The 25820-nt window shown below is 42.5% G+C and overlaps 2 protein-coding genes across 5 annotated transcripts in view; one reads left to right on the forward strand and one right to left on the reverse strand.

Annotated features, from left to right (window-relative positions):
* Positions 1 to 10: 10 nt before the first annotated feature.
* On the forward strand, positions 11 to 7758 carry LOC118388111 (glycolipid transfer protein-like). Its single transcript, XM_035776961.2, has 7 exons — positions 11 to 21; positions 122 to 245; positions 708 to 711; positions 1954 to 2012; positions 2126 to 2259; positions 2413 to 2563; positions 5383 to 7758. Exons 1-7 carry the CDS (start codon positions 11 to 13, stop codon positions 5563 to 5565), a joined length of 666 nt encoding a protein of 221 aa, XP_035632854.1. The 3' UTR covers positions 5566 to 7758.
* Positions 7759 to 13889: 6131 nt separating this feature from the next.
* The window catches only part of LOC118387706 (protein FAM222A-like), a 40363-nt gene continuing 28432 nt past the window's right edge, over positions 13890 to 25820 (reverse strand). For all 4 annotated transcript variants that reach the window (XM_035776342.2, XM_035776341.2, XM_035776345.2 and 1 more), the window contains exon 3: positions 13890 to 17588. In XM_035776342.2, coding sequence (XP_035632235.1) covers positions 16201 to 17588 — 1388 coding nt within the window. In that variant the 3' untranslated portion in view covers positions 13890 to 16200. The remainder of the gene's footprint in view (positions 17589 to 25820) is intronic.

The raw sequence follows: 25820 nt of genomic DNA on the forward strand, positions 1-25820 counted from the left end.
TAACTCTTGAATGGACGTAAAGTGAGAAGCACTCCCACGCAAACTTGGTGTTCCTTGCCAAAGTATACAGTTCAATTGCCTTGCACAGTGAACACGGAAGAAAGCAATTGTGATCATTCAGGTTAGTCGTATTATTTCAGAAAACGATAGCACTATTAATGGATAACCAATTCGGAAAGCTTCCAGCCGACAACGCAGTGAATACAAAGTTGTTTCTGGAGTCAGTGGCATATCTTCCACCTTTTGTTTGGTGAGTAGACCACCTGACTATCCTTGTTCTTCATGAAATTGTAGTCGCTCAAGCTCGCCTTCAACGATACCTTTTATCTAGAAAATATTGTCGCTTCATTCTCTTTCTGTCTCACTATCCATGATTGTCTAACGACATTTTGAAATAAACTAAACTTACATTGTTATTTAGTCTTAACAAAACACAGGTTTGATATGCCACGTTCATGTCATGTCGGAATTTCTGACTTGCTTACCTACTCGGAAGAGTCAGATCGAGTTATGTATATAAACCTCGGATTGCTGATGCTATGTAATGGCCAATAAGAGGGTTTGAAGCCACCAGCCGGCCATATTGGCAGTCTTCCATAGGAATGAATGGAGCTCTACAGTATTTAATTTAAATGTTTAATATAGGCTATTTAAGTAGTGGAGGCAATAACATTAGAACTTTATAGAAGTTATACTAAGAAAAAAAGTTTTGTTTAGTTCATATATAAAAGTATGCATTAAGGTGGCTGTAGTAGAATAAATGTGGCAAAAACAAATGTAGACATGAATGAATGCATTTCTATGGCTTCCAAAATATTTTATACAATGGACGGGGAGTCCCAAGATGGAGGTTTCAAAACAGAGCCCCCAGTCATCAATACTAAACTGAAATATAAATGCAACATGTAAAGTGTTAGTTTCATAAGCTGAAATAGAGGATAGCAGAAATGTTTGATGCACACAAAAGCAAATTGCTCTAATTTTGTGCACCAATTTGTTTACATCCCTGTAAGTGAGAATTTCTCCTTTGCCACCTGACAGGTGTGGCGTATCGACAAAGCTGATTAAACGGCATGATCATTACACAGGTGTACCTTGTGCCGGGCACAAAAGGCCACTCTAAAATGTGCAGTTATGTCCCACAACACAATAGATATCTCAAGTTTTGAGGGAGTGTGCAATTGGCACGCTGACTGCAGGAATGTCCACCAGGAACTCCCAATCACGGCCAGTTGTGATACAGCCTGGATCCGAACCAGGGTGTCTGTAGTGACGCCTCTAGCACTGAGATGTAGTGCCTTAGAATGCTGCGCCACTCGGGAGCCATTGACCTAGGTGAATAATAACATTATGTGGAGTGAGTACAGCGTTATAATTACTTGGTCAATGTCAGACTTGCAAAGATTACTATCACCAATACTAATAAAGTACCATAATGGAATTTTGAATGAGCCGCAAGTATCTTTGTGGATGGTTCAATCATAGGCTCATCTTGGGATTTAAATGGGCTATTGTCTGTAACAACCTTGCACAATGTTTTTTTGATATCTTGGTAATTTCAATGAATAGTCTAGGCATAAGGTTTACGAATCTGATTTTAATTAAGTATTGTATTAAGGTAGTGAAACCAAAGGAGTGAAACCCCAGCACAAGAGGAACCATGTGAATGTGGGTTTGTATGGAGCTGCTGTAGCCCCTCTTTCCTCCCACACTACACACTGCATTGACCTCCTTGTGACTTCAGATTATATGAATGGACCATTTTCTCTATTGATTGCCCAACAAGAAACAATCATAGAATTCCCATAAGCATTGTGGGAGAAAAATTCAATTTACAATCTTTTCCTCCCCCCAAGAAGGTGTCCAGCTACGTCCAAGATGCTGAGTCTGCATATACTCACAACTGCTTGATTGCATTTCAATTCAATGTTTCATTCCTCTCCTTCTTTCCAGACTGCCTGGGGTCAAAAGTATTTGCGCCTATCAAATCAGACATCAGTGGCAATATAACAGTAAGCATGTTTTCCACACACTGTAATTGTGCCTTGTGTGTAACCCTACTGCAACTTACGTCTATAACTAATGCCTAAGCCTTAACATTTGGATGGTAATATTTTCCTTCCAGAAAATCCGAGGTGTGTTTGACAAGGACCCTGCCAAGTATGCAACTCTACAGCAGATAGTGGAGGCAGAGAAGGAGACACATGGCACAGAGTGGCCCAAAGTGGGAGCCACCTTGGCCCTAATGTGGCTGAAGAGGTGAGCTCAGAATCATCACATCTGAATGTGTTAGAGGTTTGTACTGCCTAAAGGCCGTGAAATTGTGTGCTTATGCCTAGATAGAGACCTACACTTCGTGAATAATGGTGGGACTGAAATCAGGTGAGTTAAGCTGATTGTCCTCTCCCACAGAGGTCTCTGTTTCATTCAGATCCTACTGCAGAGCTTGGCAGACGGAGAGAAAGACGAGAACAACCCTCACCTCATCCGTGTTAACATCACCAAAGCCTACGACCAGGCCCTGAAGAAATACCACGGCTGTCTCGTGCAGAAGATCTTTAAGGTGAGACCATGTGACTAGTCATGTGGTACCATAGTCTTGACGTCCTTTGACCCTTGACCGGGTTTTCTACTTAACCCTGGTGCTCAAGCACCTCTGAGTGTATTGCTTTCATATTGAACTTCATTCACCCAAAGCGAAGCATGTATAAATCTAATAACTGAAAACTACATAATTGAATTTGAGTGTGTATGAACTGCTCAGTGAAGGTGTACTATGTAACAGACCTGGGTTCAAATACAATTTAGGGTATTACTTTCAAAGACATTTGGAAGTAAGTATTTAGAAAAGTTTTATTTGAAAAGGCAAGTAGTTGAATATGGGAATACATTTGGAAATACACTTGGAAAGTATTTGAAAATACTCAAATACACTGACTCAAATACACTCCCATGCATTAAACCAGGTATTTGAAAATATACAATCTTCCGAAAACATCTGAAACCCTATCTCTTCAAAGAAGAGTGGATTTTAAATAATAATGTACTTAATACAACTGTGATAATGCACTAACTGTAAGTCGCTCTAGATAAGAGCGTCTGCTAAATGACTCAAATGTAAACTAATATTTGAAAGATGTATTTGAAAATATTTTCAAATAGTAGGCTATTTATAGGAAAATATGGTAACCCTTTACTTGACACCCAGCATCATAACACTTTCTGACACGCTCATAACCATGTCATAATTTCATAACTGATATAATATGGTCATAACACTGTCATGACCCATACATGGACACCTGTTGTGACTTATATTGCATTATTTTGTGGCTGGTTATGACACCTACATAAGGGTGTTAAAACTCACATTTCTTTAAATGTATTTGCTCCCTGCCAAGAAGTTTCCTTTCATTTGAAAGTTTGTTTCTTAAGTCCTTTGTTGTTGTTTGAAATCATATTTTAACTAAGTCGACACTGTCATGAAGCATTATGACCATCCTGTGTCACTTGGACCAAGAAAATACACTTTATGACATTGTCAAGGATTATGACCGTCATATGACTGTCTGGCTTATATGATTATCACGTACATGCCCTTATGTCAGTCGTCAGTCACCAAGAGGGTGTCTTGTCCTGCTCCTGAAATCTGCTCCAGCATTCATCCCTGTCATCCGGAACAGAGCATTTGGGTAGGTTGCATGTCTGACATCAATGTGTGTGCAATTACAATGATAATTTAAGACGGTCAATTTCAGAAAATGCTTAAAATAACATAAACATACTGTTGAGGCTATGGTGTAATGAACTGTTTTGCCTTGTGTGGTGGGTTTTGACACTCTTATGTAGGTGTCATAACCAGCCATAAAATAACGCAATATATATCACAACAGTCCTAAATATATGACAGTGTTATGACATATTATGACATGGTTATGACCTCGTCAGTTGTACAACTGAATGCATTCAACTGAAATATGTCTTCCACATTTAACCCAACCCCTCTGAATCAGAAAGGTGCGGGGGGCTGCCATAATCGACATCCACCTCTTCGGTGCCCGGGGAACAATGGGTTAACTGCCTTGCTCAGGGGCAGAACGACAGATGTTTACCTTGTCAGCTTGGGGATTCGAACCAGCAACCTTTCGGTTACTGGCCCAACGCACAGTGGCCAAGTAGGCTACTGTGGCTATTTGATCATAATGTAGGCCTACCAGAGTGGCCTACCATCAAAAACAATGGAGAAAATACATCCCATAACACTTTAACATGGAAATAGCTGTTTTATCATTCAGCCTACAGTAGCAGCCAATGTGTGGTGTTCAATGTTGGCCTACATTCCATGAGACATTCCAGGAGAACATGCAGGGCTTGACATTAACCTGTTTATCCTTCAGACAAGGAGGTGACTTAAAATGTGATGTTTGATGCAAGAAACCTCTTTACATTTAAAAATATATATATTATTACTATACAATTATTAGAGAGAATCAGACAAATTATGCTACTCTCTACTCTCTACCTATTGTCTATTTAGCTTATTCAAGACCGTCTCAAAATACAACACTACCCCTTTACCTGATTAGTTTTTCAAAGATGGCTAGAAAGGCACATATTTTGTGCTCTTGTAGAAAGCAATCCCTCCCCCATTGCTGACTAGAAATTAGCTATAACTGGGCTAATAACTCACTAACTAGCAAAGGATATGAACAAATGTGCACAGGTGGCTACATGCAGCTCTCACTTTGATATCAAAACAAGCTCATCTACTCGTGACGGCTCATGCTATAAACACATTCCAGTTCAAAGTGAATGTCACAGATCCATATATGGAAATTGCTGTTTATAGGCCTACTGCAGCTCTGCAGGTTATGGTGCACCGTTCTGTGTGGAGTAGGGGCCTGAGTAGTGCCTGTCACTGCAATAGAATCCTACTCCAATACACTCTGCCCACATGAACATCTCTTGCACAGTTAGTTTTGCTTTGGTATGTTACATTGAAAGTGGCTAATATTGCGTTGATTCGACCAAAATTCCCAAAGTAGAGCAAAACATTGATAGTGTTAACTAAAGGGGAAAACAATACAAAATTAAGTGAAGTTCAATCTCGTGCTTCTCTGCGCGGGCTGATATTTCTTCTAAACCTGCAGCTTAGATGTAATATTGGTCATATTGTGTTATGACATTGGATGTCAAGTAAAGTGTTTGTGAAATTATTTGATAATACTTTCAAATACTTCCAATATAAGTAGTTGATTCAGGCCATATCATTTGAAAATACTCAAATACACAGAAAATAAGTATTTAAATAACATGTACTCAAATATACACGTATTTGAGTACACACACACACACAGCTGTATTTCTCCCTGTCCACTCCAGGCGGTGTTGCTTGCAGCACCCTACAAGTCACACTTTATCAAGGCCCTGTCAAAAGGTCAAGAGGTCACAGAAGAGGACTGCATGGCTAGTGTACGCCAGTGCCTCGTCAATTTCACAGCCACTGTTGATGCCATCTATGAGATGTGCACAACGCTGAATGCAGAGCTGGACTATAGCGTGTGATGTTGTCCCCCAAACCGGACTGCAGCAGCATCCTGCTTGTTACTTTCTTTGCCTTCAGTTTTTCGTCCTTTCTCTCAGGTGATGGGACATTCCATCTTTTGAGGGTTGAGGATTCTATTTCAAAGAAGACGTTTTCATCCGTGTCACCATTTCTATTATTACTTTTCTGTCCCTCCTTTTAAATCCCTCCCTACTGAATGTTGATAGTTTGGCCCATGATGAGTTGCTACTGGACAGAAAGTGGCATATTCCGTGTTGAGGGTTTTTTAATTCGTACAGGTCTAGCACAGCTCTTGGTGCGGTCTGATGCTGCTACACATGATTCACCACAGGTAAGAGACATTCAGAAGTGATATTCTGAGATCTGGCCAGTGTTATTTTAATACAGCATCTCTTTCTCTGTGAGAGGGGAGAATATTCCTGCTATTGATTCGCATTGCACATGACTCATAAAATTCCTACTGTAACTCTGCCAAGAAATGTGAGATAATGCCATCACTGCCTGGTAGCTACTGGGAAGTCAACTATCCCATGCCTTTAAAGATTATAACCACCATTAGTGGTTTTAGTGACTTCAAATCACATTTTATTAGTCACATGCACCAAATACAACAGGTGTAGACCTTACAGTGAAATGCTTACTTACGAGCCCCTAACCAACAATGCAGTTTAAAAAAACAAATACGGATAAGAATAAGAAATAAAAGTAACAAGTAATTAAAGAGCAGCAGTAAAATAACAATAGCGAGACTATATACAGGGGGGTACCGGTACAGAGTCAATGTGAATGTAGGTATGTGCTCATCGGTTAGTTGAGGTAATATGTACATGTAGGTAGAGTTTTTAAAGTGACTATGCATAGATGACAACAGAGAGAAGCAGCAGTGTAAAAGGGGGGGGGGGGCAGGAAGCTTGGTCCCAGGGATGTACTGGGCCGTACACACTACCCTCTGTAGTGCCTTGTGGTCGGAGGCCGAGCAATTGCCATACCAGGCAGTGATGCAACCAGTCAGGATGCTCTCGATGGTGCAGCTGTAGAACCTTTTGACAATCTGAGGACCCATGCCAAATCTTTTCAGTCTCCTGAGGGGGAATAGGTTTTGTTGTGCCCTCTTCACTGTCTTGGTGTGCTTGGACCATGATAGTTTGTTGGTGATGTGAGCACCGAGGAACTTGAAGCGCTCAACCTGCTCCACTGCAGTCCCGTCGGTGAGAATGGGGTGTGGGCTCGGTCCTCTTTTTCCTGTAGTCCACAATCATCTCCTTTGTCTTGATCACGTTGAGGGAGAGGTTGTTGTCCTGGCACCACGGCCAGATCTCTGACCTCCCTATAGGCTGTCTCATCGTTGTCGCTGATCAGGCCTACCACTGTTGTGTCATCGGCAAACTTAATGATGGTGTTGGAGTTGTGCCTGGCCGTGCAGTCATGAGTGAACAGGGAGTACAGGAGGGGACCGAGCATGCACCCCTGAGGGGCCCCTGTGTTGAGGATCAGCATGTGTTGTTACCTACCCTTACCACCTGGAGGGTTACCCATCAGGAATTATAGGATCCAGTTGCAGAGGGAGGTGTTTAGTCCCAGGGTCCTTAGCTTATTGATAAGCTTTGAGGTTGCACTACGCTGAGCTGTAGTCAATGAGTAGCATTCTCACATAGGTGTTCTTAAGTTGTCTATGAGTGATGTTTTGTTTGCGTGGCTTTTGCATGCTTGTTTGAACAACTGAACGTTTAGTTGTGTAGGGTTACACTTCTTTCATGTCTTTTTGTGTTAACGATTTCAGTCTGTAAGAGTTTCCATTAGTGGAATCCATATTTTCAGTTCCTTCAATTTGGTCAACACAATGCCAAACAGTATTTGGCACATACATTTACATGTCACTATTGGGTTGTCATACTTCATACTATTTTGAAAGCATTTTTTCCCAGAAAGGTTATTTCAGAAATTGTAATGTATTTGCTAATTGTTGGAAACTGAGGGGAGTCATTCTATAGTGCGGGTGACATCAAAAGAACAAAGTCAATGCATATATTTATTAATTTGCAAGAAACATGCTTGGGTTTGTACTGTATATATACCTGGAAAATGGTTATGTGCATTGCTCACATCAAATCTCTGAATGCCCTGTAGATTTCAAATGATGAACCTAATTTATATAGCATTTTAAACATTAAAATTTGAATTGAAGTACTGTGTATTGAGTCACGGTGTCCTTCATCACTTTATACCAAAAGCCAATGGATAAAACCAGCTCCTGCCTACCTGTCATAAGAAGCAATTCACTTGTCAACCTCATGGGGGGGACATTTACCAAATAAATATGAATTCACTGACTGTCCTTCTCATGGGATGCAGTTGCAACTTTTATCCAATAGAGGTCACCTTCTGTTTATTTACACACAACATAAAAAATGTGTACATACTTTATGTGCTCTAAATAAAAGGGCATGTATTTGATAACAGTTCACCCTCTACATTTACTTAGCATCTTTATTACCAATAGTTTTATGCAGTCAATGTAATGGGGTGACCGCTCTAATGAGAGAGCCTTCCCCTTTTCACCGACCCCCATTATCTCCCCTCTCTGTCCCTGAGGGACTGTGGTAGTGCTAAAGGACAGAGTGGCTCCTGTCCCTCTAATCCTTTGTGAGCGTGTGCTGTGCAGGTTGAACAGGCCTCTTAATCCTGCAGGTTTATCAGCACAGCTGCCTCAAAGCCCAGCCAGGAGCCAGGACACAGACAGCCAGGATAGACAGACAGACAGCCTGGGAGGACCAGGAAGGGAAGCCTCCCGGCAGGGAAGACAATAAGACCAGAGACGGGGCCTCACCGACAGCTCCACCTTTACGACAGGTCTACTCAGCACCTAAACACTGAAGAAACAAAGCTAAATCAACAGCCCCCATTTACAGCAGTAGTGTCAAACATGCGGTCCCGATCTGATTTATTGCGGCCCCATTTGTGCGCCTAACATGAATGAGCTTTTTTACATACAGTGCCTTCAGAAATGATTCATACTCCTTGACTAATTCCATTTTTTTTGTGTTAGTCTGAATTCAAAATGTATTATATATTTGTTTTCTCACCCATCTACACACAATACCCCATAATGACAAAGTGAAAACATGTTTTTTGAGATTTGTGCAAATGTATTGAAAATGAAACACATAAATATCTCATTTACATAAGTATTCACACCCCTTTGCTATTACACTCCAAATTGAGCTCCGGTGCATCCAATTTCCTTTGATCATCCTGTGGACCACCTGTGGCCAATTCAATTGTTTGGACAGGATTAAGAAAGAAACACACCTGTCTATATGAGGGTCCACAGTTGTCAGAGCAGAAGCTATACCATGAAGTCCAGAGAACTGTCCATAGATGTCCAAGATTTGCGTTCCAACAGGACAATGACCGCAAACATACAGCCAAGGCAACGCTGGAATGGCTTCAGAACAAGAATGTGAAAGTCCTTCAGTGGCCCAGCTAATTCCATTGAAAATCTGCTTACAATCTAATTTAACAAAGCCTGAGAAAATCTGCAATGAAGAATGGGAGAAAATCCCCAAATCCAGATGTGCAGAGCTGATACATACCCAAGACGACTCAAAGCTGTAATCGCCGCCAAATGTGCTTCTACTGATTCAGGGGTGTGAATACTTATGTAAATGAGATTTATGTATTTCATTTTTAGTAAATTTGGCAAATATAAAAAATAACATGTTTTCACTTTGTCATTATGTGGTATTGTGTGTAGATTGGTAATAATAATATAATAATATAATATAATAATAATAATAATAATAATATATGCCATTTAGCAGACGCTTTTATCCAAAGCGACTTACAGTCATGTGTGCATACATTCTACGTATGGGTGGTCCCGGGAATCGAACCCACTACCCTGGCGTTACAAGCGCCATGCTCTACCAACTGAGCTACAGGGACCACTAAGAATGTTTTTATTTTGAATTTGGGCTGTAACAACAAAATGTGGTATAAGTCATGGGGTGTGAATACTTTACAGTATAAGCAAGCACAATGGCAATTTTAACATGTAAATCTTGGTGGGGCAAAAAATGTGGGATGCATGCAAGAAAAGCCACTACACAACAACACCACAACACTAAACAATACATTAATTGCACTACACCACTGATACACCTATATATCAGTGGAGCCTTGTCTGGCAGTGAAACAGATCATTCAGCATAATTTACTACATAGATGACATGGTTGACTTGCTGAAACAAATGTGGTTTCTACTGACAATTGAGATGAACAAACTATGGCATAAGGGGACGACAAGCGTATAAGAGGCAATCCATAATTCTGATAAGACATTTATGAGCGAGCTCGGACGGACGTAGTCAATATAACTATCAGCACGTTTGAAATGTACAACGACAGAATTCAGAACATGGGCCATTCTTATGGTGTTCTCCCTGTACACCAAGTCAGAACTGTAGGATAAATAAAGGGGACATATAAGCAGACAATGAAAGTTCTTACAATAATCGATCATTACACTTCTCCAAAACATGTTATAGGCTACATGTGCACCACCAAGTCAGAACAGTAGGCCAAATTAAGTGGTGAAACTTTGTCATTAAAGTCTGGCATTCTCTGGATTTATGGTGCTTTCAAGACAACTGGGAACTGGGGGGGGTTGAATCATGATGACGTCAGTGATCTTCAGGTGTTAGCTCTAGAAAGACGCCAGAGTTACCGATTTACAATTTCGAGTTGGATGAAAGTTCAAAACGTATTTTCCCAGTCGTAGCTCCTTTTTCCCCCGAGTTCCCAGTTGTCTTGAACTATCTAAAGTCAGATTTTACCGTTCCGAGTTAATAGTTGTTTTGAGAGTGGCACAAATCATGCTTCATTGACAGTATGGCCAATGTTAAATGTTAATAATTTTAAACTACGAAAAGAGACCCTTAATCTTAGATTTGGGAACACACAGTCACTCCACTGAATAGGAGTCTAAAGATTGCTTTGCAATACTTGCAGTTAGCCACTGATTCCTTCCAAACCACTCATTGTTGAATTTGCAATTTCCAACTTGTTGTGTAAGCCTTTATGTCCAATGGCTGATGAGCACTGATACATTTTATCTAACATTTCTCTTCATTATTTCTCTTCATATGACAAGGATTAAAAATAATTTGCCAGTAGATTGTCGACTTGATTCATGATGATGACCTCTAGTTAAGATTTTGAAAGTATGATGTTGTATGATCCATATTATCAAAGCTACTGTAGATATAACGTGATTTGACATAATTTTATCTGTGTCCAATGACCTTGAGCCTTCTTGGATGGACACTTCTAATGTAACATTTAGCAATGTAACAATGGCAGCACTCAAGGGAATTTAGTTTTCGAGCTCTACCCTTAGACTTGGCGGTGACATAGTGTCCCCATGAGTGACAGAACACTGAGCCAATCACAGTGCAACGCTCCGTATTTTCTGCTGGCTTGCCCCACCGCCACAGAAAGCACCGAGATAGGCTGGAACATCTGCATTTTGGAGCTGCCTTACTCAAGAAAACCAAAAAGAGACCATGTTTGTTATGCAGCTTTATTAACTCAATAATATATATATATATATTTACATTGTTTGCAAACTGATATGTATTAATGCCAAAATAACAAGAAAAACAGGCTCTGCCCCACCTGCCCTGAATAACGGGTCATCACCGTGTAAGCAGAAGTGCTTTTCTTTCTATTTCAGTTTCTTTACACTGACGTTTAACCCTTCTCCTGATGTTTGCGTTAATAAAAATGGCCAAACTAACTGACATCATCAGATCTTTTGTGAGCTGACATTTTGGTAATGATGCAAAACCAGTGCTGAAGACACAGAACCTCCGGCTCCAGGCTAAATATTCAACAGCTCAGAGTTGGCTAGCCCATTTCTGAAGAATGGGATAATAAACATTCTTAAAAGTAATATATTCTTGCACATTTATCCTGAGGAGAGCATGCATTTTTTCAAACACAAATGCAACACTGCAGGGAGAGGAGTGAGGGAAGGCCTATGGAATCGTATTTCCATATACAGTACCAGTCAAAAGTTTGGACACACCTACTCATTCCAGGGTTTTTCTTTATTTTTACTATCTTCTACATTGAAGAATAATAGTGAAGACATCAACACTACAAAATAACACATATGGAATCATGTAGTAACCAAAAAAAGTGTTAACAAATTTAAATATATTTTATATTTGAGATTCTTCAAAGTAGCCAACCTTCGCCTTGATGATAGCTTTGCACACTCTTGGCATTCTCTCAACCAGCTTCATGAGGTAGTCCACTGGAACGCATTTAATTTAACAGGTGTGCCTTGTTAAAAGTTAATTTGTGGAATTTGAGCCAATCAGTTGTGTTGTGACAAGGTAGGGGATATATAAAAGATAGCCCTATGTGGTAAAAGACCAAGTCCATATTATGGCAAGAATAGCTCTAGTAAGAGAAACGACAGTCCATCATTACTTTAAGAGATGAAGGTCAGTCAATCCGGAACATTTCAAGCTGCAGAGGATACGTTCATTAGAGTTAACTGCACCTCAGATTGCAACCCAAATAAATGCTTCACAGAGTTCAAGTAAGAGACACATCTCAACATCAACTGTTCAGAGGAGACTGCGTGAATCAGGCCTTCATGATCGAATTGCTGCAAAGAAACCAATACTAAAGAACACCAATAAGAAGAGACTTGCTTGGGCCAAGAAACACGAGCAATGGACATTCGACCGGTGGAAATCTGGTCTGGTCCAAATTTGAGATTTTAGGTTCTAAGCGCTGTGTCTTTGTGAGACGCAGAGTAGGTGAATGAATGATCTCCGCATGTATGGTTCCCAACGTGAAGCATGGAGGAGGTGGTGCTTTGCTGGTGACACTGTCTGTGATTTATTTAGAATTCAAGAAACACTTAACTAGCATGACTACCACAGCTTTCTGCTGTGATACGCCATCCCATTTGGTTTGCACTTAGTGGGATTATCATTTGTTTTTCAACAGGACAATGACCCAAAACACACCTCCAGGCTGTGTATGGGCTATTTGACCAAGAAAGAGAGTGATGGAGTGCTGCATCAATGTCCTGGCCTCCGCAACCACCCGAGCTCAATCCAATAGACGGATTGGGATGAGTTGGCCTGCAGAGTGAAGGAAAAGTGCTCAGCCAACAAGTGCTCAGCATATGTGGGAAGTCCTTCAAGACTGTTGGAAAAGCATTCCTCAATTTTCTTTCGCATTATATAGGATACACACCTTGGCATAATAAAATTTCAATATTTCACTTCAGAGAAGAACTTAAACTTATTTTACTCTCTAATGAACTTTCTCACTTGCTTGCAATTGTACTTTATCTGAACGCAGTTGAGTCGAAACGCCTCCTTTGCCTGCAGTACTTCAACTTGTGCACCAAAAAGCAACTGAAACAAAGTGCTGGGTTTAGATTTTTTATTTGACAATCTTAATTAAGAATAGGGGATTGGGTATGGGAGTCTGGGGTCGTACATGTACTCGTGTAAATGTTGTAATTTCAACATGTTTGTCGAGGCCTCACTGTTCAATATTATAATTGCACTTCATAGTCATTGAGTCGGTTACTTATGTTGTTCACCAACATAAATCCTAACTGGTTGAAGAAAATAAAAAGCAATTATCTTAGACAGTGCTGACAAAGATTCTTTATATAGCCATACTTCTCAGGCCATCAAATAAACCACTAATGAAATAAATACATCTAATCTTTAGAAAGAAAACATTGACAGAAAAGCAGTGACTGTATAAGGAATGCCTGTTCTCCAGTGATTGTGAAAACAGGACACCTATCCAGTGAACTCGACTAATTTGTAAATCAAATGGTCTTCCATGGAATTTGATAGTCATACTTTCACAGTTCTCCTGTTACCGGGAAACTCTGAGGGACTCCTGATGATTAAGGTAGTATTTTTGTCATTCAGACATAAAGGATGAATGATGAATGTCAACAAAAGCTAAGAAAATAGCAAGATGTGAACAAATTAGATAATCAAAATGGCACATCCTGTCCTCAAAGTCTGTGTTGTTTTGGGTAAAACATAATTATCTGTCATGCCAATAAATTAAATGATCAAACATTAACGGTGATGGCTTGCAGATATCTGGCCTGTGACATGCAGCCTAGCAACAGCCTGGTAACAGACAGTCAGTAATCAATCAAAGATCAGACAAAAAATTAACAAAAACAAGGTCAATCATTATATAAAATACATTATGCTCCATTAGCAGCCAACACAGGTTATGCCAAACAAAAATACAAACAACAAAAAATATTCAAGTGTTTATTTGAAAATAACAGATCCCAGACACCTTTCCCCATGTCTAACCTATTCTTTTCCATTCTTACAGCAGTGCATTATAATCAGTGACCTTTATTGGTCAATTAAGTGTTAAGGGTTAAAGCATGACAGTCTTGAGCCCTGGAGCTGTGCCCTTGTATCCCCCATGTATAAAATGTTCCAGTTTGGCACTTTGTAAAAGGGCAATAGGAGGATTGCCTGCACGTCACCTTTTCCCCATACTTGAATTTACAACGTTTTGAAATGGTTTAAAAATTAAACAATGGATAGATGGAAAAATAAGCCCCAAAACACCATTCTGACATAGTGCACAGCACTGGAATCTTCTGAGGAACTTCCAGAAGATGTGAACTGATATGATTGGATAACAAACCCTCCGAAATGAAAACATTAAGATGTCAAATGAGATGACCCTTTAGGTCATGATTATCATTACCCTTTAAAGGTTTAAAACACTTGGTCACATCCAAACCACATAGCCCTCTACCAATACAACCCACACATACACACTAAATAAAAAGGTACTGTACATTTCTCATTCTGAGGTGGTCGCTTCAAAATGAAACGCTGCATCCATAGAGTTCCTGTTATACAGTATATTTCCTGTTATACAGTATATTTCCTGTTATACAGTATATTTCCTGTTATACAGTATATTTCCTGTTATACAGTAAACAGTGCTTTCAGAAAGTATTCAGACCCCTTGCCTTTTTCCACATTGTTGTTACAGCCTTATTCTAAAATTGATTAAATTGTTGTTTCCCCACTCATCAAGCTACACACAATACCCCATAATGACAAAGCAAAAACAGCTCTTTATAATGTTTAGCAAATGGGCCTCCAAGTGGCGCAGCGGTCTATGGCACTGCATTGCTGTGCTGTGCTAGCTGCGTTACTACAGATCCTGGTTCGATACAGGGTTGTCGCAGCCGGCCGAGACCGGGAGACCCATGAGGCAACGCACAATTAGCCCAGTGTCATCTGGGTTAGGGGAGGGTTTGGCAGGAAGGGATGTACTTGTCCCATCGAGCTCTCACAACTCCTGTCGCGAGACGGGCGCATGCACTCTGACACGGTCGCCAGGTGTACAGTGTTTCTCCGACACATTGGACATACATCCTTTGGCAGCGATTACAGCTTTGAGTCTTCTTGGGTATGACGCTAAAAGCTTGGCACACCTGTATTTGCAAGTCCAGGCCACTCATGGACATTCAAATACTTGTCCCGAAGCCACTCCTGCATTGTCTTGGCTGTGTGCTCTGGAGCAGGATTTCATCAAGGATCTCTCTGTACTTTGCTCCGTTCATCTTTCCTTCTTTCCTGTCCAGTCTCCCAGTCCCTGCCACTGAAAAACATCCCCACCGCATGATGCTGCCACCACCATGCTTCACTATAGGGATAAGGCCAGGTTTCCTCCAAACGTGACACTTGGTATTCAAGAGTTCAATCTTGGTTTCATCAGACCAGAGAATCTTGTTTCTCATGGTCTGAGAGTCCTTTAGGTGTATTTTGGTAAACTCCAAGCTGACTGTCATGTACCTTTTACTGAGGAGTGGCTTCCGTCTAACCAATCTACCATAAAGGCCTGATTGGTGGAGTGCTGCAGAGATGATTGTCCTTCTGGAAGTTTTCCCATCTCCATAGAAGAACTCTAGAGCTCTGTCAGAGTGACCATCGGGTTCTTGGTCACCTCCATGATCAAGGCTCTTCTCCCCCGATTGCTCAGTTTGGCCAGGCGGCCAGCTCTAGGAAGAGTCTTGGTGGTTCCAGACTTCTTCCATTTAAGAACAAAGGAGGCCACTGTGGTCTTGGGGACCTTCAATGCTGTAAGCATTTTTTGGTACTCTTCCCTCGACACAATCCTGTCTCAGAACTCTACGGACAATTACTTTGACCTCATGGCTTGTTTTTTTCTCTGACATGTCCGGTCAACCTTATATAGACAGGTGTGTGCCTTTCCAAATCAATTGAATTTACCGCGGGTGGATTTACCACAATATACTACAATCAAGTTGTAGAAACATCAAGGACGATCAATGGAAACAGGATGCACCTGAGCTCAATTTCGTGTCTCATACCAAAGGGTCTGAATACTTAGATAAATAAGATATTTCTGTTTTAAAAGTTTTATACATTTGGAAACATTTTTTTTTTTAAATGTTGCTATTTAAAAAAAAATCTATTTTAGAAGAAGGCTGTAACGTAACAAAATGTGGAAAAAGTCAAGGGGTCTAAATACTTTCCGAAGGCACTGTATGCCCTGTGTGGATATGTCCCGTCTTATCGGAACACAGGCAGCTGAATGTGGGTGTGCTGTAGGTTGTGGTCCAGTAGCTGGGGCATCCCCACCGCCTCATAGCCCCGTCCCAGCATGCGCTCCTTAATGCAGGGTGGGTGGATCTCACTGATCAGGCACTCCAGAGACTGCAGGCTGCTGCTCAGCACAGAGGCGTGGCACAGGCTGGTGCTGGGCATCCCAAAACAGAGGCCCAGGCTTTGGTCTGTGGCATAGGCCTGGGGGTGAGGGTGGGGGTGGAGCTGGCGGTTGGGGTGATGGTTTGGATGAGGGTGGGAGAGCCCCATGTCTCTGGGCCGGACAATAGAGGAGCCAGGCACCAGCTCCTGAGGGTTGTAACAGTCGCTGTCCGGAGTGACCAGAACACTGTTCCAGGGAGGGGCGAAGTACTGGCCCACAGAGAACTCCCCATGCATGGCAGCACAGTTCAGAGGGGAGGAGCTAACCCGGTCCTGCCCTATCCCTGCTCCTGCCCCGTTAGTGCCTGCACTGAGGGGATGAGGCCTATATGAGAGCTGTGCCGAGCAGGCCAAAGGGAGACAAGTCTCTGGAGAGCGGCTGACCACGGCACCTCCCCCGCTGCCCATCCGAGCATTGTTGTATATCCTTAGCGCCCCCTGTTGATAGTGCTGCTGCTGTTGTTTGTGCTGCCATGTGCTATAATCCACTCTGTCCAGGTAGCCAGCCTTGGCCATGTCTGCACTCTGGGTGGGCAGCACGGCCCCCGAATATGCCAGACTGCTCTGGGGCGCTACTCCCAGCGTAAAGCCAGAATCTGAGCAGGCTACAGCAGCCACAGCCTGAAGGGAAGGGCTTGGCTGGGCCCCTCCCCTGTGCTGCAGGGCCTGGCTGTGGGTGTGTCTGTTCATCTGCCTCAGCAGGCTCTGGACATCCAGATCCGGCTGAGGGGCCAGAGTCTGCCCTACCGGGGTGGGAATGACTGACACAGCCCCAATGATATTAGAGGGTACAGACACATTTGGCCCGTCATGAGGCTTGCAGGAGCCTATGCGGTAGCTCTTCTGCTGCCCGTGTCTGTTGTTACAGAAAAGGTTGTATGGTGCCACTGCAGTTTGGGCGGGGGAATGTTTAGTCCTCTTGCCCTCAGAGTTTTTCAGTACGCCTTTGACCACGGAGACGGTGGCCTTTACAACACCCAGTAGGCCCTGGTAGCCTCCTGAGTAGGGACTGTAGTGCTGGGTGCATGTGGTGTCCAGGCCGTTGACCGTCCTGTTCAGCTGTTTGTGCTGCGGCACTCTGATGTTGGATGGGAAGATCTTGATGGACAGGGGGCTGCTGGCCGTCTTCTGGGCAAAGGCATCCAGCTCTGCAGGGGAAGGATACCGAGGGCCATTCATGGAGACCAGCTCACCTGCAACACAAACACACAAAGAAATGGTTATACTTCCAGAAGAGTTCTCTCACACTATGTGCCTGGTTATAAAGTACAAGGGCAGGCTTGATGATACTTGCCAGCTGGGACTAAAATAAAAACAATCAATTGACCTTTCCACAAAAGCTGTTTTTCAAAAACACTCCTCGTGATAAATATTCAAACAAATAAACAAAGCATGTCAGAACAGAGAACACAATGTCCAAGGAGCAGAGCTTAGACCAATAAAAACACACTTATTGTAATATCTCCTCCATTTCCCTTTCACACTCTCCAGTTTCACCCCCCCCTCCCCCTCTCCTCTCTCTTTAGGAAGATGAACAGTCGACATCTGCATCTCTTATAAACTCATTTGGGGGAGGGAAACACCTACGGCACTGTTTGATCAGTGCTTTATAAAATTAATTTGGACTTATTTCAACCCAGAATCGGATTACCCTGGGAAATCAGGGAGTGGAGCAGGAGGCAACGGGGGAGAGAGAGAAAGCCAATTTTGTCGCAGCGGCTCAAGTGGGATTCATTTGGTGACATTTGGCCATGAAACTACCGTCAGATGTACCCGAGTTAAAAGCTGGAGCGGATGGGACTGGAAGTGAAGAAATTACAGCTGTGCTCATGTGCTTATATTGTTGGCCAATCGAAATCAGAAATGTAAAGCTGTTGTGGTTTCTCATACAGTCTGACAGCCAATATCCTTGAAAGAAAATGATGAGGAGAATCATGTTTTTATTCCTTGTAATTACATCTTCTAATTTCACTGATTGAAAAGAAACACTCATGTTCTACCATGTAGCCCTATATCCAACCATCTCTAATGTGACTTGAAGATGACGATCGCTTTCAAATCTTCCAAGGCTGCCTACCTGTAAAGTAAAAATTCAGCTAGCCTCTTACAGACCTGTATTACCTGCGATGTAAAAGTCTGGAGCTTAAACTGAGAAGTCAGGACACACTGAGAAAGAGCAATCTCCACAGGGAAGGCTTTTGAATGGTCTACGGGAACGCTGAGGGGACAAACCAAGATTGGATTTAAAACGCCATTATTCAGGCAATTTCATGGCTGCTTAGCTCACAGCGACAAAGGAGACGCGCAAAAGGCGCTCCATTTAAAAGCAATAAATCACCTGACAGAAATTACCACCGCCCCTCTGAACGACACTTATGGAATTCCTGACATGAAAACCAAAAGTGCTGAAATTAACCTACTCTATCGTCAGCGGAAAATCACTGCCACAGCACACAGAACAAGGCAGAGAGAGAGGCGACAAAGGGAGCGTGAAAAACAAAACACTTCATTTCGCTTTCAATAACAAAACCCATTTGAAGAGGCACTTCAGCCGTGCAAAGGGAGAACTCACTTGTTGTGCCCGTTCGGAATTGATTGGGGAGTTAATTTCATTTCAGGCCCACAATGAGCCTCCAACTGTGAAAATGATTCAATCTACAAGATCCATCTCATAAAAGGAAATACAATTGGGTGTTTAAAATGGAGGAAAGAGGAGAGGTGGAGTGTTTTATCCATCCAAGCATCTCCCAGAGGAGCCAAGGGAACAGAACAGAACAGCACCGCAGCAGTGCCAGCAGCAGCCGGAGTGAATTCCACAGAGAAATACAACAGAGAGAAACACTAGTTATTTATGTATCACTATACACCAGTGGTAAAGAAAACAAGGACATCTGGGAGTGTTAAACAGATGCCTACTCAACCTCTAGACGTCGAAACAACCCTGTGATCCTGCATGAGCATCAAGTCTCTCATTAAAGGTGAAAAACAAATTCAGTAAGGAGAATACTTTTTGAAAACGGGGAGTTACTGCCTGGACTTGTCCAATACGAGCAGAGATGTTCTTTTTTTCCCGTTGCAGAATGTTTTGATACTGTGTGTCACACTGAACAAGGACCCAGGAGTGTATAAAGAATGAGCTGCCTTTAACTGCCTTTTGGTCAAAACAGGGAGAGAGTTCATGACCCTTCGACAGTTAGAACTAGAGCAGATTAGTGCTTTCGTGCTCACCTGAAAGCACTAGTCTACTCTACGTTAATGAGTTGACCTACTTCAGTGATATAATATCTATTATAAACCCAGTAGTTTGGGTCCTGGATGCTGACTGGCTGAAACAGCATTTCAGCCATGTGTAGACTATGCCAGCAAATATACCATGGGTATGACGCAAAGATACTTGCTCACTGCTCTATTTAGGTTGGTAACCAGTTTATAAAGGCAATAAGGCACCTCAGGGGTTGTGGCATATGGCCAATATACCATGGCTAAGGGCTGTATCCAGGCACGACGCGAAGAACAGCATTTAGCCGTGGTATATTGTCCATATACAAACGTTTGTGGTCATACACACGTCCTTCAAAATGCAGGTGCTGGGCTAATAAAAGAATACTTGGGAAGAACAGGAAGCCCCGCACACTGTTTATGCTCCCAATTCACCGCTTTATGGACCATATATACAGGACTTATTGGTTAATTACAGAAACCCACTTCAAGGCATCATCGGGATCTTCCATCACAACACACCAGCATCAATCAGAAGTACTGTACCACGCAAAGAGCGATCTATTCTGCTCCGAAACATCTCTCGCACCCAATTACCACAGCGAGATAAATATTGTGAAACCAATCACGGAGTGCCATTGGTGCCATCCTTGTTTGGTATGGAGTCAATGTTTTGCCCTGATCCCTCCAGATTGGCTTGGTTTTCCGTAAACACTTCAAAAACACTCGGAATGCTAACTCATCTTCAAAGGCCGTCTCGCTCCATAAATCCACAGATTACAGCCCTGTCAGCGGCACAAAGACGCAGTGTGGCCATGCCACCACAGTAACGGGCTCATGTGGCAACACACAGGCCTCGGCTGGTTTGAAACTCACCCGCTCAAATATTAAAGTCACTTATCAATTGAATACCATTGGCAGTGGCACGAATGGCATATCACAGCAGTTAGGGGGTTTCAAATGAAAGTGGAAACCTGGAATTATGTGGATTGCTGTGCTGCTGTGCACCAGGAAATGCCTCAGTGTGAACTCAGTGTTTAGGATCCGAAGAGAAGCTAAGCCAGAGAGCGAGCTACAGTCTAGTCTGATGTCAGAGTCTATTCCTCTAGTTTCTCTAGAATTTCTCCATCCAGAATTAACCACAGGCACATTCTGGAAATCAAATTAACAATTTTCAGCAGCCTGATCCCGTGTATCTGTATGTGAGGAGTTGTGTGTGTGTGTGTTTGTGTTTGTGTTTGTGTTTGTGTTTGTGTGTGTGTGTGGTGTGTGTGTGGTGTGTGTGTGTGTGTGTGTGTACACATTTCCATGCATGAATGTATGTAGGCCTAATAGTTAAGGTTTACAATATGTCAAACATAAACTGTCAATGAGAAACAGATTGGGGAGATGCTGTACAGCGTTATGTACTCTTCATCATGCCACAGTCTTCCGTAACCCTGCACTGAATCCACCTCCGTACAATCCCACACCACGCTTTCAGTCGCGGGAAGCTGGCTAATCTTTTTTCCCATGGTCAAGCTTAATGCAATACCCCACAGATCAGAGTGGAGACCTCGTTGTTTTGGAGCGGTTTGAGTTAATCACTGATTAACAGGCAAAACAAGCCCCTGAGCCAGGGCTAAAAACTGCAGTTGGAGTGGCTCATTGAATTTCCAGTTCCACAGAAAACAACTGCTGCTCTTCTGGTTCTCACAAAACACAAAGACCAACAGAAGGAACCGAACAAAATTACCTTTACATCTCCCTCCATTACAATGATCACGAAAACCAGTAATGTAGTCCTATGCTTGGTGATTGTCCTTGTGCAACTATCACAAAAAAGATCCTTAGCAGACAAGTTTGAAAAACAGGGAAAGAAGCTCAAAAGTCTAGGTTGTGCGAAAGGTATTTGGTGTTAAATGCCTGTAAGATTAAAATGTTTGTTTGATAAACATGATTAATGAATAATCCTCACTGGGGACGCGCCACACAGCAGCACTCACGGAGGTTAATTAGTGCAGTTCTCAGAAATCACAAGCAAGCAAGCAAACACACACACACACACACACACACACACACACACACATTGCCAAACATCGTGTTACACACCAGTGTTTCACGATGGCGATCCAAACATTAATAATATCAACACCACTATACACTAACCGTACCTACCTGCCCTACACAACCAGACTCTCCTTGACAACTAGGCTGATTAACACATTAAAAACCTAGACCGCTGCGTTGCCATGACAACCACTGGTACGAGCACAGTTGGCCCTAATAAGCCCACTCATTAGGGCCCATGTAATTAATTGACCCTGACTCCATTCAGCTCCTAGCGCCAAGGCACTGTAATTGACTACCCCCCCCTGCTGCTCAGGCAGTGCAAGAACGCTTCGTATCGACTATCTGGACCTGCCTCACGTCCCACACAATACAGTACAATACAATACAGTACAGTACACCATACAGCTCCACATGGTTACTTTACTTTCCTTTCAATTTGACCGAGACATACAGTAACTGCTGTGAATGAAAATGAAGTCAGAAACCTCATGCATGCATTCAATATCCATGAGGGGAGTGGGGATCTCGGGCGCCGTCTGGATCTTACGGTAGAGCATCTGAATGGTGTCTAGCTGTGCACAGGTCGGTGCCCTTATAAAGCAGAGGTATTGAGATGCAGCGCCTGCAGCGCTCTTCACCTCTGTATCCATATTAACATGCATTAATATTAATGGAGTCTGAGGAGGTTAGCTGGGTCGAGGCGGAGGCCTCCTCACATAGATCCGGAGTGAGAGTAGAGTGAGAGTAGAGAGGCTGGACAGAGCCCCTGTGTTCCAGTCCTCTGTGTGCAGACCTACATACTCAACTCCACCGAGGTTACTATTCCTGAGCTCCTGACCCTGGCAAACCAGAGGCTCATCAGCCCCAAGACACAGAACGAGAGAAAGACAAAGCACTGATACACACACACACAGAGCCTAGCACTCCATTCAGTCTACCGCTCCCTCGCTCTCATTAGTTAGTCCTCTTCGTCCCGGGTGGGACATAAGGCCGCCCGCTCTCATACACACATGAAGAGAAACTGCACTCATTCAACCCATTAACATCCCATCCCTCGCTTTCTCTCTCTCGCTCTCTGTAATCTCTTCATGAGGGGTGTTGGTCGTGGAACAGAATAACCTCAGTGGTGAACACTTAGTTATTTGTGCTTGAAGAGACACAGGCGGGTAACTCTTTACGCGAGTGTCACTCCCCATTTGTCTCTGTGCCACTCTGCTCAGCAGCCCCGGGGAAAGCAGTGCGCCGCTCTAAAAGAGCCCTCCGGAAAGACAGGCCGGCAGCGTGGGAAAAAGCATTCCCTGCTCTGATCTGCCGTTCAGGCCAAGAGCAGAGTAGAGCAGAGCACTCATTAACTTTCATCACATAAACCGTCGCACTCAGTCACACTTCCTCATATTTAAGAGATGGGTTGTCATTGTCAGGGATTCCTCTGTGAAACCAAACCTCAGACCGACAAACCATTCTAATGGATGTCTAAACCTGCAACCTCAATCCTCTGCGAAAGCTTTTCAACAACAATCTGTGTGAAAACCACTCTTTCAACACAGAATCCCAATGGGAAAAACATCAACTCAAAAACCTTTTAGAGAACTATTCTGGGTCTAATCAAGTCCAACCAGCAGGCTCCAATCAGTAGAGCAGTTTGTTTCATATGGATGTGCTTCAAATGTCAGGTTAGTGCTGGAGGGAAGGGGGGATGGATGCTGCTCCACACAGACGCGCGCACCCCCCCGATAGCATATGAACACGTCAGAAGCAGTGACAAAGAAAAGCTGTAAAACTAACATCTTCTCAGCCTCATTGCAAAATGTGTAGAATTGTAGGAAATTAGCTGTAGTACGCCACTGACACACAAACACACACACACACACAGAGCTCCGGGAGGGAGGAATGATTCCTGCAGGTAAACAGGATGTGAAAGGCGCCCGTGGTTCTGCCTGAGGCAAACTAGGTCCTTCTGTTCCAGCATTTAGCAGACAAGTGCTCTACTGATTCCCAATTAATATTTAATAATGAGAGACAAAAAGGGGTGTTTCACCCCGGGAGAGAGATGAGGGACATGGGGATATGAGACTGCTAGTTTCCCAGAGAGCATTAGTGGAAGGTTTCAATGTGAAAGAAAGCTGAGGGATACACAGGATTTGTTTTCATGGCCCAAATCTGGGAAGTGAAGCTAGAGAAATACAATATACATTACAAATCCATCAGCTTGCATTTAGTCTGAAAGTCTCCACACAATTACTCATCGGCCAAGAGGTTAATCACTCAGACGATTTATGCATTTTCCATAGGCAATTTATATCACGAATAAAAAATGGAATATGTTATTACGCTAGCTATGTGGGGATAGGCACGGCGTGATATGCGGTTTCCCATAAATTTATGTCATAAACTCCCACAGAAGTCTGACAGAGCAGTATAAAACACAGTGATTAAACATTATCTCTGAATTGAATCATGGAAATATGACACGTAAACTCAGAATGCCCTGTGCTGGTTTCATCAGCCGACAACTGCCACAACATATACTCTCATTAAATGTGATAATAATGTGCACTGGCAGTGGGAATAATAAACACGGTCTTTTGAAACCTCTGTTTATGACATGGATAACATGGCTTGCAATCACTTATCAGCTGATTAACACATGTGCTTGAGCAAGCATTTTCTTTGATCCAAGTTCAAAAGGAAGATCCTGAATTGGTTAGGGAATGAGGTCATCTCTAGCTTGTGTTACATAGGGGAGAGCGGGGTAAGTTGAGCCAAAGGGTTAGTTGAGCCACCCTTTGTTTGTAGGAAACAATACACACAATGAATCATGTGACCAAATATTTAGGAAGAGGTCATTTTTGTGGAGACTATGAAGGAAGACATGGGGAAAACAGATTTTCACAAAGTCAAATGAATTTGATGTGTTATAGGTTTCATGATGCTTGTATCTAAACCCAAAGTAGATCGTTTTAGACATCAGTTTGGGTCTCTATAAGCTATAATATGAGGTCCTAAACAGAGCATGAAAGTGCATCCTTGAAGCTGTGTGGGATAATAGTCTAAATGTTTGCCTTAGGATAAGTTGAACCAATGGCCACCATACCCCATACAGATAATGGATGACATTGTCAGTTTTATGTATAATATGCATGGTATTTTTTTGTATTGTTACAGAGCAGACATCATCATGCCCCGTAAAAAAAAAAGCAGCGGGTCTAGCCCCCTTAGTAGCCTCAAATGCAGAAATCTTGCTTACGAATTGGCACAACAAAACGAAAGCCCTGTTCCAGAAATAAGGGTAAGTGATATTGAGCAGAGACATCTGAATGAAGGCATACAGAAAAGATAGGAATCATGTATCAACACATATGTAGCAACCCAAAAAAATGTTAAACAAATCTAAATATATTTTATATTTGAGATTCTTCAAAGTAGCCACCCTTTGCCTCGATGACACACTCTTGGCGTTCTCTCAACTAGCTGGAATGCATTTCAATTAACAGGTGTGCCTTGTTAAAAGTACATTTGTGGAATTTCTTTCCTTCTTAATGTGTTTGAACCAATCAGTTGTGTTGTGACAAAGTAGGAGGGTATACAGAAGATAGCTTATTTGGTAAAAGACCAAGTCCATATTATGGCAAGAACTGCTCAAATAAGCAAAGAGAAACGACAGTCCATCATTACTTTAAGACACGAAGGCCAGTTAAACAGGAACATTTAGAGAGAACTTTGAAAGTTTCTTCAAGTGCAGTCGCAAAAACCATCAAGCGCTATGATGAAACTGGCTCTCATGAGGACCGCCACAGGAAAGGAAGACCCAGAGTTACCTCTGCTGCAGAGGATACGTTCATTAGAGTTACAAGCCTCAGAAATTGCAGCCCAAATAAATGCGTCCCAGAGTTCAAGTAAAAGACACATCTCAATATCAACTGTTGCGTGAATCAGGCCTTCATCAGGCCTTCATCAGGCCTTCATCAGGCCTTCATGGTCAAATTGCTGCAAAGAAACCACTACTAAAGGGCACCAATAAGAAAAATATACTTGTTTGGGCCAAGAAACATGAGCAATGGACATTAGACTGGTGGAAATCTGTCCTTTGGTCTGATGAGTCCAAATTTGAGATTTTTGGTTCCAACCACGTGTCTTTGTGAAACGCAGAGTAG

The sequence above is a fragment of the Oncorhynchus keta genome, chromosome 9 (assembly GCF_023373465.1).
Source record: "Oncorhynchus keta strain PuntledgeMale-10-30-2019 chromosome 9, Oket_V2, whole genome shotgun sequence".
NCBI lineage: Eukaryota > Metazoa > Chordata > Actinopteri > Salmoniformes > Salmonidae > Oncorhynchus > Oncorhynchus keta.

Excerpts from the sequence above, each read along its gene's own strand:
- LOC118388111 (XM_035776961.2), top strand. Across the intron at positions 2,260-2,412 it reads GCCCTAATGTGGCTGAAGAG|AGGTCTCTGTTTCATTCAGA; the intron begins GTGAGCTCAGAA and ends CCTCTCCCACAG. Across the intron at positions 2,564-5,382 it reads TCGTGCAGAAGATCTTTAAG|GCGGTGTTGCTTGCAGCACC; the intron begins GTGAGACCATGT and ends TGTCCACTCCAG.